Source organism: Populus euphratica, unplaced genomic scaffold (genome assembly GCF_000495115.2).
Source record: "Populus euphratica unplaced genomic scaffold, PopEup_1.0 scaffold222.1, whole genome shotgun sequence".
In the NCBI taxonomy this organism is placed as follows: domain Eukaryota; kingdom Viridiplantae; phylum Streptophyta; class Magnoliopsida; order Malpighiales; family Salicaceae; genus Populus; species Populus euphratica.
This window is the reverse complement of record NW_011500024.1, coordinates 448757-464785: the sequence shown is the minus strand read 5'-3', so window position 1 is coordinate 464785 and position 16029 is coordinate 448757. Positions and strand designations below refer to the sequence as shown.

The 16029-nt window shown below is 37.0% G+C and overlaps 2 protein-coding genes across 2 annotated transcripts; both read left to right on the top strand.

Annotated features, from left to right (window-relative positions):
* Window positions 1-251: 251 nt before the first annotated feature.
* LOC105142085 (uncharacterized) lies at window positions 252-6284 on the top strand. Its single transcript, XM_011049543.1, has 10 exons — window positions 252-665; window positions 789-965; window positions 1574-1710; window positions 1821-1873; window positions 1970-2022; window positions 2117-2269; window positions 2689-2954; window positions 3589-4768; window positions 4999-5509; window positions 5594-6284. The coding sequence occupies exons 1-10, from the start codon at window positions 598-600 to the stop codon at window positions 5783-5785; spliced, it is 2790 nt and encodes a 929-aa protein (XP_011047845.1). The 5' UTR covers window positions 252-597; the 3' UTR covers window positions 5786-6284.
* Window positions 6285-10088: 3804 nt separating this feature from the next.
* Window positions 10089-14868, top strand: LOC105142084 (uncharacterized protein At4g04980-like). Its single transcript, XM_011049542.1, has 9 exons — window positions 10089-10601; window positions 11534-11719; window positions 11811-11906; window positions 12005-12134; window positions 12331-13669; window positions 13785-13950; window positions 14057-14221; window positions 14310-14462; window positions 14589-14868. Exons 1-9 carry the CDS (start codon window positions 10371-10373, stop codon window positions 14787-14789), a joined length of 2667 nt encoding a protein of 888 aa, XP_011047844.1. The 5' UTR covers window positions 10089-10370; the 3' UTR covers window positions 14790-14868.
* The last annotated feature ends 1161 nt before the right edge of the window (window positions 14869-16029 follow it).

Sequence of the window (16029 nt, the reverse complement as noted above, 5' to 3'; positions counted from 1 at the left end):
AAATTAAATATAATATTAAAAATAAAAAATATTTATTTTTTTACGTTATTATTTTGTGCGCCAAGAGGAACATGACAATGCAACACAAAGAACCAACATTAATATTAACCTTATCCATTAAAAAAATACAAAAAAAAGACTAAGAAAGCAAAATTGAAGAGACGATAATGATCCATGTAATTGTTCACTAAAAAACAATCATCACAAATCAATCAATTTGCAACATGTTGATGGTACCTTCACTCAAATCCAATCTCATAACAAATGACGTTTACCAAATCTGGATGCCCATTATTTGTGGGGTCGTCCCTTCTAATGACAGCCAAAATTAATCCGTGCTCCTGCATGTGCAAAGCTTCATCATCTCTTGCTGTCGCTTCTTACATGATCATGTCCAGTTCAGCTTCACTGAAGCATATTCAAAGGGTGATGCCCACGTTCAACAACATTACCATTCCTTAGCCTCAACATGCATGACTGAATATTATACCAAGATTTCAGTAAAAGAAAGCAACCTCTACCTTAATACCTTTCTTTTGATCCAAGACCATCATGCATTATATTTGAGTCCTTTCGACTTCCCTCTTTGCTTCTCACATGGTCACAATGAATTCTTCAACTCTTCTTGACTATGCCCTCTTTCAACTCACTCCAACTCGAACCAGGTACGACATCAATATCACACTTACTTTCACTCTCTTTAATCTCAATTCACTTCGAAGTTTTTGTCCTTGAGGCTGAAGATCTCTTCTTTTTTTATTCTTATGTTGTTGTTTTTGAGTGTGCAGGTGTGATCTGGTTCTCTTCAATGGAGGCAAGAATGAGAAGCTGGCTTCTGGGTTATTTGAGCCATTCATTTCACACCTTGAATTTATTAAAGATCAGATTTCCAAAGGAGGGTATTCCATCAAACTTTGCCCACCAACCAAAAATGCTCCTTGGTTCACCAAAGGCACTTTTGAGAGGTAATGAATCTAACGTGTTACTCTGTTTTTTCTTGCTGGGAAATTTAGATGTTGGGCTTTAATTCTATTGAGCTATTTGATTGAATTGCTGGATATCATGGATTTGTTTTTGAATTTGAACAAGGGGTCAAATTTGTTCATTTCATCATAGTTGTTGCATATTATTGTTTCCACTTCTGTAACTAGTGTGAAAGGTTGTGGATTCTTCATTGAATGAATGGAACTGGAATTTATTATCTACACAAATACAGAGTTACTCTTGAATTGTGCTCAAAGTTTTTAAATTTACTATCGGTTCTGATTCCATACGAATTCCCATATCTTAATCTCTTGTTAATCTTCTTAGCAAATCAATTGCTTTTCCATGGATTTGGTTTGGTCTTTGCCATTTGTTGGCCATGTTCAAAGTTAAAACAAGCTGGAATTTGATTTTTGCACTGAAGTTAGCCTATGTGATTGAGTGCAAGCTATGTGATGTTTGTGTAAATTTGAAACTTTACCAGCACTAAACCCAGGATATTACCAGAGAACCGAGGAGTTCAATTGTATTTTGTTTTTCTGTTTTGTGATGGTGCACTGAAAGACGATTTATCTTTTTTCTTGTCTAGATTTGTTCGCTTTGTTAGTACACCAGCAGTGCTCGAGAGATTTGTCAGTTTAGAAAGAGAAATTCTGCAGATTGAGGAGAGTTCTGTTCAGGCCAATGAATTGTCAAACACAAATGTAGCTGGACAGCTGGAGGAAGGTATCGTCATCAGGATCTAAATCATTATTGGCAGTAGTTTCGATCTGTGTTGGGATTGATTTAATATGTACCACTTTTCAACTCTGTACTGAATAGCTTTGTTTGATCAGGGAGTGGACTAGCTGCCAATACTATCACACGGAAGTCAAGTGATTCCTCCAAGGTATATCACTTTTCCATGAAATTTGTTGATTAATTGAGATACTTAGCAGAAAATCACATCAATTCTTTAATTATGTTCACCGGTAATTGTTCTCAGCTAAAAGGTGAGCTCGAGAAAAGTGATCATGCTGTGCCTGAGGAAAACTCCAAGTAATCCTTCTTTTCTTTTTTTAGCAAAATTTGTGTTTATGTATGTGTTACTTTCTGGAAATGTCACTCATTGATCGTTTGTTTTGATATCAAGGATCCAATTTCAACGGCTTCTGGAAGCCCGGAAAACATTGCTTCGCAAAGAGCAAGCAATGGCTTATGCCCGTGGTCTTGTTGCTGGATTTGAAGTGGACAACATAAATGATCTCATCTCCTTTGCAGATTTTTTTGGAGCTTCACGGTTAAGGTATGACTTGGAGATTCAATAACTGTTATTCATTTTTTTGAGAACGAATTTGCTGACCAGAATTGATGGAAAATAAAGCCAAAATCCTTTCTTTAGTCACTGTATGTTCCTTTTTAATTAGTGGATTTGCATCTTGTGTTTCTAATTTGGTTAGTTTGAGTACAAAAAAAAAAGCCAGATTTGTAACAGTAAAAATGAATCCATTTTTACTGGTTGAATTCTGTTGGCTGTAAATATGTATTTACATGAATAGGAGAAAATGTCATCGGAGTCATTTGAGCTTTGGGATGGCTGCTGAAGCGGCCATTTATTCCTTTGTTTTGGCCAAATATCTACATTCCATTAGAGTAATAAAATCCATCGCAGATTTATCTGAATTAGATCCTGCAGCCTTGAAATCTAGTGGTGTTTGTATGCAGGGAAGCATGCAACAATTTCAAGGAGTTATGTAAAAAGAAGCATGGGGATGGTCTTTGGATGGAAGAATTAGCAGCAATGGAGGCATGCCCTCCATCAGAACTGTCATTTTTGGGAACTTCAGGAATTGTACTTGCAAATGAAATTAGTGCCCTTAATCAGAATGTCATGCTAAACTTGGCAAACAATGGGGTATCCACTGGTGACTCTGTGCCCAAAGGATCTTCAGATGCATCAAGATCTGATTCAACAGCAGACAGCAAAAAGGGTATTGTGTATTCTTTCCTTGCTCACTCCTTTCTTCCTCATGCATTGTCTCGAAGCATCATCTATTTTGGTTTATTTATGATAGATTACTCGAATAGATCTAGGGACACATTCAATTCATCACACATTAGTGTAGTGTTCAACATTGTTGTTAATCTCCTGTTACGTGCTGTGTAAATCTTTCATGAACCTGAGGTCCTGTGCTTTTTTTGGCAAAAATGTAAAGCGTTTTTTCTCTTTCTGAGTATGGTGAAATTAGCAGTACTCATTGTCTAGTTAATGCCATTCATGTATGATGTAAAAAGCACCGCCCATGACCCCTGCTTTGATACCCAAGCAACAAAAGACAGCTCCAACTAGTACTCGCTGATTATAAATTTTTGAAAAACCTTAATCTTGGAATAGTAAAGTTGAGATTAGTATGATCTGATTCCTTCTCTTAATTTGAAGTGGATAGTTTCACAGTACATTAACTATAGGTAATGTAGTCAAAATAATCTCTGTCGCCCTTGATTCTTGGTGTTTGCTGGGTTATTCTGTTGTTATTTCTTGCCTGTGCATACGGCACAACGTCTCCGTACTACTTTCCAATAAACAATTTTCTGTTCTCTGATGTCAAATACATTAATTTGCAGATGGAGGCATGGCGACATCTGACCAGACACCATCAACTAATGCCAAAGTTCAAGTACCAATGCAGTGGCCATATATGTACAATTTCCAAGGCCCTGTTCCTCAATTTCCTCCATATCAAGGATATCCTTTCCCTGCCATGCAGCCTATTCCTCCTCATTATCCAAGAAATATGCAGTGGCCTTCTAGTGTGAAAGAACTTAGTCCAGGAAAGAAGGATAAATCCATGAACAAAAAAGGATATGATTATTCAGGAGAAGAAAGACAAACAGAGTCCAGTGACTCTGATGTGAATGATTCAGATTCCCATACGGATCAGGAAAAAAAGCACTCTTCTACAGATGTTCATTACAAGAAAAAACACAGGAAGAAGTCATCTAAGACCGTGGTTATCCGCAACATTAACTACATCACCCCCAAGAGAAGAAATGGAGGAAGTGGTAGTTTTTCTGATGAAAATTCTACAGATGAGGATGGTTTCATTGATGAAGATACCATCAAACAGAAGGTAGATGATGCAGTTGGATCGTTGGAGAAATTGCACAAGTCAAATTCCAGTACACATAGAAGAAAAGGTTCGAACAAGAGTAACCACAAGTCAAATGAATCAAGTGATTCTCCCAACCAGGATTTTGCTGATGGCCTTATTTCAAATACATCCAAGGTAGGAAGAACAAACGGGAATTGGGATACTTTCCAGAGCCTTCTGATTAAAGATGATTGCACAGTTAATGGAGTAGAAAATTTGCAGCCAGTGGATGTTCGGGAAGAGCATTTCATAATCAGAAGAGCTGGAGATGGAACTTCATCAGGGATCAATCCTGCTATGGAATTGGGACCAGAGAAAGTACTGAACAAAAGGATGGCTGCGGGTGATTCATTTATTGTGACTCAGAGGGATGGGGAACATGAGGATAGAGTTAGGCCGGAAGATATTGAAAATGCAGAGGGTTTTCGACCAGTCATGAAGAGAAGGGACTCGACAGATGAAGATTTGCTAATTTCACGAAGATTAGAAGAACCTAGTGGACTTGGAGGTATCTTATCTTGTACTAGTGAGACATCCATAATGAAGCCCGGAAAAGGAGATGATTGGTTTGTTATCAATCATTCAGGGAAACCAGAAAGCCAGGATGTAGCCAATTGCATGCTGTCACTAGAGGGTGATTCTTCAAATGCCAAGTGATTAGTACTTAAAAGTGCATTTTTATCATGGTTTTATATCATCATTTTGCACTTGAAGTATCAATAACTCAACTAAAACATGTTTTATAATAATATATCTAATAACATAAATTTATAATTTGTACAATTAACCTCCCTGTGGTTCGATCCCGGTCTTGCCGGGTTATTTATTACTTCGACACTCCTGCACTTGGGAGAAGATATCAACCTTTTAGTCGTGTCACCAAGCCAAGTAGAAAAGACGTACTTGTTGATGATTCTTTCATGGTTCACGCTCAATCAACTGCAGATGATCCATATGATTCACAGTGGAAAACTGACATAAGAATGGCCGCGGATCTAACTTTATCTTCCCAGCCAGAAAATGGAACTGCAGATCATAATCATCAAGTACTGGATGCCTATGAACCGAATGACCTTTGTGCAGTCCTTGAACGGCATTCTGGATTTGAATCTACAAGAGAATCCTGGGACACAGACCGGGGAATTGACATATCATTCATGGAAGCTCAGAGAAGCCCAAACGTTGAATCTGGAGATCAAATTGAGAAGAAGCTTCCTTCAAACAGTGACAAGACCGCCATCAAGAAGAATGGAATTGTTGGGAGAAAAGTTCCAGAAGTGAGATCTAAAATTGTGCAAGGATACCTTGCTAAGAGCAAAACTGAGATGACGTCTAAAGGCAAGAAATCATCACTTGCCAGTAAGCCTGCAATTCAGAAGAGCAAGCAAGAGAAGGTATTGGTTAGGTTGCTTATTCAAGCTGTTCTTTAATATGTTTCACAAACTTTTCAACTTCTTACAAAACATGCTTGTGAACAGGAAGAAGAGACTAGGAAGAAAATGGAAGAGTTAGTGATTCAACGCCAAAAAAGGATTGCTGAAAGAACTGCAGCAGCTGCCGGTGCTCTGGCAGCAACCAAGAGAGTATCATTGGAGAGCAAAACAGTGAAAGGTTCTCCCAAGTCTGACAAAAGAAATCATTCCTATGCCCCCGAGAGACAAACAAGATAGGTTACCATCAAAAACAGGACAACTCAAGAAAGAAAGCTCAGATGGTGAATGTGTAGATCCTCAGTTACTAAAATCAATGCTTCACTTGGTCTTGAGTTCGATGGGATTAACAGTATGCAAGATAGGTTACTATCTACAAGAAATGATCCCAAGACATGTGCCATAAAGTGCCCCAGTCCCACTTAATCAGATACTCTGCCATGTTCTCGATATTTTCCTTTGCAGGCAATAACTCGACGGGTTGCTTATATAGTTTTAAGATTCATATAATGAGCGATGATGTATAGTTTTCATCTCATGTGCTATTCTTGAGACTTCGCCTATTTAAATTCTTTCACGTTATTGTGCATGGAAATAATCTCCAGCTTGTTTCTTCGACTTCACAGGTCTGTAATTTGTATCTTGCAATGTAAGGCTTCATTATTGCCAAACAGGTTTCATGGTTGCTTCTGTAGCAATTCTATTTTCTGTTACACTTGCGTTTAATTTGTCGCAAATTGTATTTGGTCCCATTCAATCCAAGCTCAAGGCTTCCAGGGGAGGACTGAGAGATACGCAAGAACGAAATTCTCATCCTAAAAGTAGCAGGCAAAATGAAAGGAATGAGCACACCAGCAATGCTTCCTGTACTAAAATAACTTCACTACTGACATGAAAACTGCAGTCACTATCCAATATTGTAACAATCCAGAACAGTTTTCTGCCAAAATTGCGATAATCATGTCCTCAAATGTTGGTACTGCCAAATATGGGTGCAGCATGCCTTTGACTGTGCCTTCAAGAACTTTTCCATCTATTTTAAGGCACAAAGCTTAAGTTTCTAAATAACGTGAAATATGGAGGTAGAAATTCCATAAATATGCTATTGCATGACCCACCCCAGTTTCACCACCTTCACCTCCATTTCCACCTTAATTATTTTAATGCATTCATTGTCCTCAACATCTCCAGTTCCACCACTCCCACCTCCACCTCAACCACCACTTATATCACCCTGTCCATTATTATCACTCTGTCCATAATTACTGTCATCAACCATCTCTGCATTTTCTGAACCGACTACCACCACCATCTCTGCAGGATAAAACAAGACATGGGTAAGCACCATTGTGAAATTATTCAGGGAAGCAAATTACATATGGATGGAGGTCCCGACAGTTTCACGTAGCATTACCATAGATAAACAAATAAAATAATATCACATACAAAATCAACTACAAATAACCATTTCAACTAACACGAGTCCTTTACTCCCATAACTAGTCATACATATATATACGTTTGTGTGTGTTACATACGAGTAGTGGGGTGTTTGCGGGTCCTGTTAGACCCTTGCAAACAGTTCTCTGCAACCTTAAGTTAATCCTTAAATAGACTTTATTAAAGATGAATTCACAAAAAAGAACTTCTACAAGATTTGGATTTTTCATGATTGTGATGGACTGAGGTGGTTGGGACCTTGTCCAGTAAATTTTCACATGAAAAATAAGTCTCATGTTAGAATTGTCTGTGAGTTTCTAAATAACGTGAAATATGGAGGTATAAATTCCATAAATATGCTATTGCATAACCCACCCCACTTCCACCACCTCCACCTCCACCTCCACCTCCATTTCCACCTTAATTATTTTAATGCATTCATTGTCCTCAACATCTCCAGTTCCACCACTCCCACGTCCACCTCAACCACCACTTACATCACCCTGTCCATTATTATCACTCTGTCCATAATTACTGTAATCAACCATCTCTGCATTTTCTGAACCGACTACCATCACCATCTGCAGGATAAAACAAGACATGGGTGAGCACCATTGTGAAATTATTCCGGGAAGCAAATTACATATGGATAGAGATCCTGACTGTTTCACGTAGCATTACCATAGATAAACAAATAAAATAATATCACATACAAAATCAACTACAAATAACCATTTCAACTAACACGAGTCCTTTACTCCCATAACTAGTCATACATATATATGTGTGTGTGTGTGGTACGTACAAGTAGTGGGGTGATTGCAGGTCCTGTTAGACCCTTGCAAAAAAGAACTTCTATGATTGTGATGGACTGAGGTGGTTGGTCTTGACCTTGTCCAATAAATTTTCACATGAAAAGTAAGTCTCATGTTCGAATTGTCTGTTTCCATCAATAAATGAAGAGTCTTTTTCTTTAATTGGATTCATGGGACCTCCGATAGTTAAGTTAGTAAGTGAAATATGTGTGAAGAGAGAGTGTATGAAAGAAGAAAATGAGCATGTATTAAATAGGTGAGTACTACAAGTCAAGTGAACTTGAGAAGTCCTCCTTTTTTCCTGTGACTTTATCGAAACTAAAAGTTACACAAGCTTACCTTATAGGAAGGAAAAGATTATAGATAGATCTACTTTTCTAAAAATGTATAGATTGGTCCTTGAGAATAAGTCATCGATGGAAAACATAGTCAGCTACAAAAATGGTTGAAAAGTCAAACTTAAGAGCAAGCACTAAGGGAAATGGTGGTCAAAGGCTGGAGAGCAGAGTCAAGCTTAAGAATGACTATTGATGAAAAGATTATCCAGAAAGATGTCTTTTGGCGAGAGAGGGTGGTGAGTCTCATTTTTTGTCCTACCTTCGAATGGGTATAAATTAAGGGTTAGTTTGGCCAAGACTGAAGAGAGTTAGGTAGGGGAGAGAGATAGAGAGGAGGGAGAGGCCCAAAATAGCCAACCCTGGTTAGGCTAGTTGTAGCCCATTCGAGGGCTGTAAAAAAATAAGGCAGCCCAACCAAGGGTTGCTAAAAATGGCAACCACGGTTAAGCTAGAGGCATCCCATTTGATGTTATCATTAGCTTTAGCCTTTTAATGGTTGAGTGAAGCTTTGGCTATGAGAATGATTGGTTTTGTGTAGCGAGATTGCATGGAAACTTGGCTCTTGGCTCTATTTTTACGGTTTGCAGGGGAATGGGGATATAATTGTAATAGTATTTTAAAGTATTTTTTATTTAAAAATATATTAAAATAATATTTTTTATTTTTAAAAATTATTTTTAATATTAGCACATGAAAATAATTTAAGAATACTAAAATAATATTAATTTAAAAAAAAAAAAAAATTTAATTTTTTTAAAAGCACTTTTAAAATATAAAAACAAATAGGATTTTATATTTTATATAAATAAATTACTAGTTAATTATGATGGTTTTTAGTTATTAATTGTTGTGTCAGTTATTATACTTGTTATTATTAGAAAATGTTGATGATGGCAAGTGTTTTGATATAAAAGATAAGTAAAGTTGTGTACAGAAAATAATATTTTTTTGTTTTTGTTTTTTTTTGTTTTTTTTTTTGGTGTATTGTCAATATGCAATCTCACTTTCTCAGGTTTGAGGTTTGTAAAAGTGAAAGTAATGAGATTGATCAAAATAAGCTAGCTACATAATCACTCTATGAAAAAATAAAGATAAAAAATAAAGAGATATGAGGATATACTTCAAATTCAAAGTTAATGGATTTGTGGGCAAACAATAGATTATGTAATTGTTATAGCTTAATCTATTAGGGAAATCATGTGCATGGACCCTCGTGAGTTCTTACATATAATGATGAACACTATCAATTTATCCAAAGAATTTAAGATGTTAACATAATGATTTATAATCTTGTGCTATAACTAATTACCAGTTAATCAGTTTCACAGGCAGGGGCAGTCATCATAATTATCAAGCTAATTACTCATTGTAAAGTCTCTGAAAAAGTCTTTATTATTATTATTATTATTATTATTAATTTGTGGTGCTTTAAATTTCTCTAAATCAATCCAACCATTTGTTAATTAAAAAAGTCTTTATTATTATTATTATTATTAACTTGTGCTGCTTTAGATTTCCAACCATTTGTTAATTTGAGAATTATTCATTATTAATTTAAACTAGGTCTATTGACCTCTGATTGATTGAACAATATTAAGGGGGTGTCTGGAATAGTAATGGTGATTTATTTTTTAAATATTTTTTATTTAAAAATACATTAAAAATGTAAGAATCCCCATGGTCACAGGAGAAATATCATGCTGCAGAGCATAACTTTATAAAACAAGTTGTATGATTTTTTTCTTACATTTTGTAAAATACTATAAAACTACTATAGTTAGACAAGTGCATAGAGGGTTCAGAAAGAACTACAAGGGAGAATAATTAGAGTTTTGTTTTTACTTTTTCCCCTCTCTATTTCCAGTAAACACTATTAAAACAGTCAAAGCCTGGAAGGAAGAAATTATGATTAATTGCGAAAGAGATTAACACAAATCACAAACTTAGACAGGACTATACAATCTTAGTTGGCAAACTCCAAAATTAGGCCTATCCTAGTTAGTCTTAGTAACATATCCCCCATTATCCTCAGACAGTAACCTAAAAGAGTGGCATATAGATTTTAGGAGGAGGAGGGAGGGTAGCTGATGATAAAAAGGTCACCAAATCGTTCCATTTTGCCCTGGCTTTCTCTCTGAGAATAGTTCCAAAGCAAGGATTTTTCTCGTTTTTCTTTTTTTTTTTTCATCCCCTCTTACCATCTAACTCTTATGGGCTGCACGTTAATGTTTCATGTCCGAACTCCCCCTGTACTTTGAATGTTTCTGCTGTTCTTCACGACAGAAACTTGAAATATCCCCTTTGTCAATCTCTTGTTTGAACAAATATCTATGGTTTACCATCATTTTCATTCTTGATACGTTTCTTTATGTTAATTCTCGTTCTAGCTTAAAAGTTATGTCAACTGGTATCTTCTGTGGTTTAAAGCCTTTGCTTTTTGGAGGCAAGACTTCTAGATTTGAGGTACATGAATTTTCCTCCTTTTTTCCTTTTAATGTTTTTCACTTGTTATCTTGATGATATGATTCTTGTTGTACAGAAGGAATTGTCCCAAAGTGAGAGAATGTTTTAGGCACAAGCTATTACAATGAGTTCTCTGCTAAATTTATGTTCATCCTGTCAAATACTATATATACCCTGCGGAGTTTTATGCTTTCATGGCAGAGAGATTCATGTTCCTCTAGAAGCCATTTCATGGAACTGCCTTATGTTTCCTCTGGTTTCTTTTTCTTCAAATTCATCTAAATTTCCTGCCACATCTCTCTGAAACTGCTTGATTATAAAGCAAATAAAGAAATTACAGCAGAAACAAAATTACATGACTTTTCCGTTCAATAAATCTGTTCCTCAAAACTTGATTCATTTTCCACTCCACAATGCAAATGCTTGAACTGCTAAAAATAAGAAACTTTATTTATAGAACGTATGATTTCAATTAACCAACTCAGAAGTATATATAAATATATAGGAAAATAATCAAATAATTATGTTAACAAAAGAAATAAATAAAGATTTAAAGAAACTAATGTTAGGCAGGCAGCAATGAAAAATAATCTACTAGCACGTAAAAAATTGTTTGAGAACTTACGAATTAGAGAATTCTTGTCTATTAACCAATTAAAAAGTATATATAAAAATACAATCAAACAATTATATTTAAAATTCTTTGATTTGGTAGTTGATTTCCTTCGTAATTAATGATTATACATATTAAATGGTTTTCAATTTTACTGTCTGCTGTACAGTTCTTAAAGTTATTTGCTCACGTCAACTTGATTTTAATGAATTCTCATGAGATAGGAAAGGCTGCAGTACAGGCACACACACACACCCAATGAACATCTGGAAACAGCATTGGCTTAGCAATATTGACATGAAAAAGAGTGATATTGCAGGTGGTGAAAAGCGCTCACCTAGTCAAGGGTCAGAAGAAGGGATCACAAGAACCAAAGATGGAGCGTTCACGTTCTCGTGGATCTCCAGGCAACTTCATTTTGATGATGGAGCTCAGGAAGAAAATAATTACCTTCAGAGACATCATTGACCTACCACCTTTCGATGGTTCTCTGAGCATAAACGAGGTATCTATCATGTTTAACACTGGATCATCTGTTGAAGCAGTTAGGATTTGAGAAACATGCCCTGAATCTCAAATCATTTGTCTTGTTGCAGCTGGTGATGGGAACAATGAAAGATCTGCACAAGTTTTACCCTGAAATCATACCCAGTAGTCAGCTGTCAGAAGTTAAAGGAGCATCTATCGATAAGGTTGACTAATTAGTTTCATCATGGCTAGGCCTAGACAGTTGTTCGATGCTCTTCTTTTAAGATTTCAAAGCTGATCATCCAAATGTATGCTCAAACAGGTTCTCATCTACTTTTGTGAGGCTTTGAAATCAATTGGGGATGCATGGATGATGAATCAAGAATGGATGGACAAAGCTGCATACAACATGTACAATAACAACGATCACAGGATCAATTCAGAACAAATTGGTATGTCACACAACATGTACAAAACATCAGTGTTTTTTAATCCATGTTTTCGGATCCTGTAAGGAATAATTGAACAGAAACTAGATTGGAAGAGGTTTAGATAGAGTCAGTGTGAGAAGCTTGATTATTTCCATTTAATTTCTCTTGTACAACTAAAGGTGATGACTTCTGTTCAATTTTTTTCCTGATTTCGTAGTTGAAATTGCTTTGGCAACACTCACCTGCCTGATTAAGATACCAAGAGAAATGTTTGATGTCATGGATGAATATGAGCCAAATAAAGATTGTTCAAAATCCAACGCATTCAGCAAAATCTTGACGGGGTCCTATTCAGACATCAATAGCTACAGCCCATGTGGTGCTTCTCCAGAAACTCCTACATCAGTTCTTCCTCAGTTTATGGGTTCTCCTACCTCAGTAGAATTTGCAAATTTTTATTGCTCTTCTCCTCGTCTCCGGTTCCTGAGAGCTCAGGCACTTGGGAAATTGAACCCCATGGACATAAAACGTCTCTCGTTCCACATGCCTTCAAACCTGGAAACTCAAGACGGCAACAGTTTGAACACAAAAGACTCAGTGGATGATGAAACAATGGCAGAAATGGAAGCAAAGAGCAAACCTTTGTACCACACGAGTAATTCAGATGAGGAACTGATGTTTGAAATGGAAGCAAGCAGCAACTCTGAAGTGAAAAAAGCTTCTGGCATTGAGGATCCCAGAGATTACATCTCCAAAACACGAATGCCACAGATTGCAGCATCTGAGATTACTATAGTGACAACTAAAGCCACAGGATTGTTAAAGCCATCAGGAGCATTGTCACAAAATGCATCACAAGTTCCACCAGCACAGCCACCCATATCCTCACCGATGATGGTAGACGTGGTAGCAACACCATTACAAACACCATCTACTCCGCAACCACTGAAGTTGCAACCAGATGTAGCAATCCCACAGCCACCACTTCCACCGCCACTACCACCAATTGTGCTGCAGCCAACGACTGTTACAGTGGGAAGTGTACCACTTCCGCCGCCGCCGCCTACTATGTCAAAAACTGTAGCAGAAGCAGCAGCAGCAGCACCTCCACCGCCACAACCCATGGCATTTGGAACCGCAACAGTGGCACTGCCACCACAACCTTTGTTATCAGGAAGCGGAACAGTATCACCAACGCCGCCTCCGCCGCCGCCTCCTCAAACATCAACTGCAAGAACTGCACCACCTCCTCCCCCACCACCCATGATGTCTTCAAAAGGATCCATGCCATTGCCGCCGCCGCCACCGATGCCACTCGGAAATGGAGCTGCTCCACCACCTCCTCCACCTGGTGCAGCAAGATCCTTACGTCCCAAGAAAACACAGACTAAACTGAAGAGATCAAGTCAGATGGGTACTCTGTATCGGGCTCTTAAGGGGAAGGTGGAAGGAGGAAATCAAGTTACTAAATCATCTAGTGGAAGAAAGGGTCCAGCTTCGAGCAGTGCTGGTGAAAAGCAGGGAATGGCTGATGCACTAGCAGAGATTACAAAGAGGTATGCTTTACGAAGAACTTAACAACGAAAAACAATCTGTTTGGTTGAACTTTATTTGAAGGGCAAGGAAGACGTCATGAAGAGAACCAAATGCGTTTCTTTCTCTGTGCATCAGATCAGCATACTTCCAACAAATTGAAGAAGATGTTCAAAAGCATGCGAAGGCAGTCACAGAGCTGAAGGCTACCATCAGTAGTTTCAAAACAAAAGACTTGACAGAATTGATCAAGTTCCACAAGCATGTTGAATCCATTCTTGAGAATTTAACTGATGAAACACAGGTGAACATAGCAGAAAAAGTTTGTTATTTTCACTATTCTTCAATATCCGCATGTCCTTTCCTATCTATTTCTATCTCATCATGACCTGTATTTCTTCGCATCGCAGGTGCTTGCAAGATTTGAAGGTTTCCCTCAGAAGAAACTGGAAGCATTAAGGACTGCAGCTGCCCTAGGCTCGAAGTTGAATGGAGTAGTCTCTGAACTGCAAAATTGGAAGATACAGCCTCCACTAGGCCAACTTCTAGACAAGGCCGAATGCTACTTCAACAAGGTAACTTTGCCAGCGTCCTGAACCTCATTGTAAAACTACCATCATTGCAATATTTTGGTAAACAGCTAAAAGAATTGATAACATACAGATCAAAGGAGACCTTGATGCCTTGGAGAGGACCAAAGATGAAGAATCCAAGAAATTTCGTAGTCACAACATCGACTTCGACTTCCATATCCTTGTACAAATCAAAGAGTCAATGGTGGATGTTTCTTCAAACTGCATGGAATTGGCACTCAAGGTAGATTCACTTATGAATCACATCTTGATGCAAAACTAGATGCTAAATTGAAACAACTAGATGATCATCTCAGAAGGTGATTCCACTTTAGAAGAAGATTTTTCTTATAATTTTCTTCTGCTTCAGGAGAGGAGGCAAGCAAAAGCAGCAGGGAAAGCAGTAACTAGAACCAAAACTGAACCTAAAAAGGCCTGTGCTAAAATGCTTTGGAGGGCTTTCCAATTCGCATTCCGGGTTTATAGCTTTGCTGGTGGACATGATGATCGAGCTGACATGCTGACAAGAGAATTGGCCCATGAAATAGAGACTGATTCTCATGATCAATGAGTAATTAAAAATCATTTAAAGAGAAAAAAAAATAGAAAAGGAAAAGAAAAACCTCACTAAATAGCTATGCTACTCCCATTTGTAACAAGTAATTTTGGAGCTCATATTCTTAAGCGATTGATTTCTTCTTGTTTTTTTTTTTTTTTTTTAAAAGCCAATTGATGATTGAGGGAATTGGACTTGGAACCTCATTTTTGGAAAAACTTGGCTACCGATTATGCTATATCTCGGCCATGCTTGTAGTTGATTGTTAATTCTGTCAATTTTTTTTGCTTCCCGACTTCCGGCAAGAAATGTAAGAAGCGCCATCTCGGACATCACTGTCTTTTCATCTTATACATCAATGCTCAAATTTAAACACAATATCAATGACTTTCTTGTCTAACAATTATATTTTGATTGATACCGGAAAATTCCAAGAAGCTGGTGCCGATGAAATTAGGCTCATGTGAATGACAATGTGGAGGATAGATGATGTTCAACATTTTAGAGAAATAGAAAACTCATAAATGTTAGTGATACATACCGTGAAAGAGATTGGAAGTTAGATAACTCATCACCCTGTTGAATCCACCAAAGAGTACAAACCCATGAATAAGAAAATGCTTAACTTGACGTTATGTTTCTGTGGTTGGAAAATATTTTTACACAAAATTTAAAAAATTATTTTATTTTTTTATATTATTTTATTATTTTTATATGCTAATATTAAAAATAAATTTTTAAAAATAAAAAAATTATTTTAATATATTTATTTTCAAATAGAAAATATTTTAAAATACAATTTATATCCTAACTCTCTCGACAATTCACTATCTTCCACGTCAGGAAAATAATACGAAATTCAGACTAGCTAACTGCTAATGGGTGATAAATTCTTCAAGTTGGCAGACTTTTCAACAAAATATCCGTCATTATGTGCACCTCCTTCTAGTCTAGTTAGCCTAGGTTTCTGTTCATATGGACTGATGAGGCTATCTCCATACAAGCGCGTTGGAGTGAAGATATATTGCCAAAACTCCACTGCACGTTTGTTGACAAAGAGGGGAAGTCTTGCGGGTTGTAAAATATGGTAGAAAAATCTTCAGTTCTACTGATTTCTAGGTTTATCGGCCTGTACTCTTGTCAGTAAAATTACCGTAACTATTGGTAAGAAGCACCAAATCATTCACCGTTTAATGCGTCCAAAACTAGACACATGCAGCGTTTCAGGGATATATGGCATTTTAAACTTCCAAGG

Bases quoted from the DNA above. Each gene is read 5' to 3' on its own strand.
- LOC105142085 (XM_011049543.1), top strand. From the start codon at position 598: ATGGTCACAATGAATTCTTCAACTCTTCTTGACTATGCCCTCTTTCAA. The intron at 2,270-2,688 runs GTATGACTTGGA...GTTTGTATGCAG, and splicing joins TTTGGAGCTTCACGGTTAAG to GGAAGCATGCAACAATTTCA. The intron at 5,510-5,593 runs GTATTGGTTAGG...GCTTGTGAACAG, and splicing joins AGAAGAGCAAGCAAGAGAAG to GAAGAAGAGACTAGGAAGAA.
- LOC105142084 (XM_011049542.1), top strand. From the start codon at position 10,371: ATGTCCGAACTCCCCCTGTACTTTGAATGTTTCTGCTGTTCTTCACGA. The intron at 10,602-11,533 runs GTACATGAATTT...GTGATATTGCAG, and splicing joins GCAAGACTTCTAGATTTGAG to GTGGTGAAAAGCGCTCACCT. The intron at 11,907-12,004 runs GTTGACTAATTA...ATGCTCAAACAG, and splicing joins AAGGAGCATCTATCGATAAG to GTTCTCATCTACTTTTGTGA.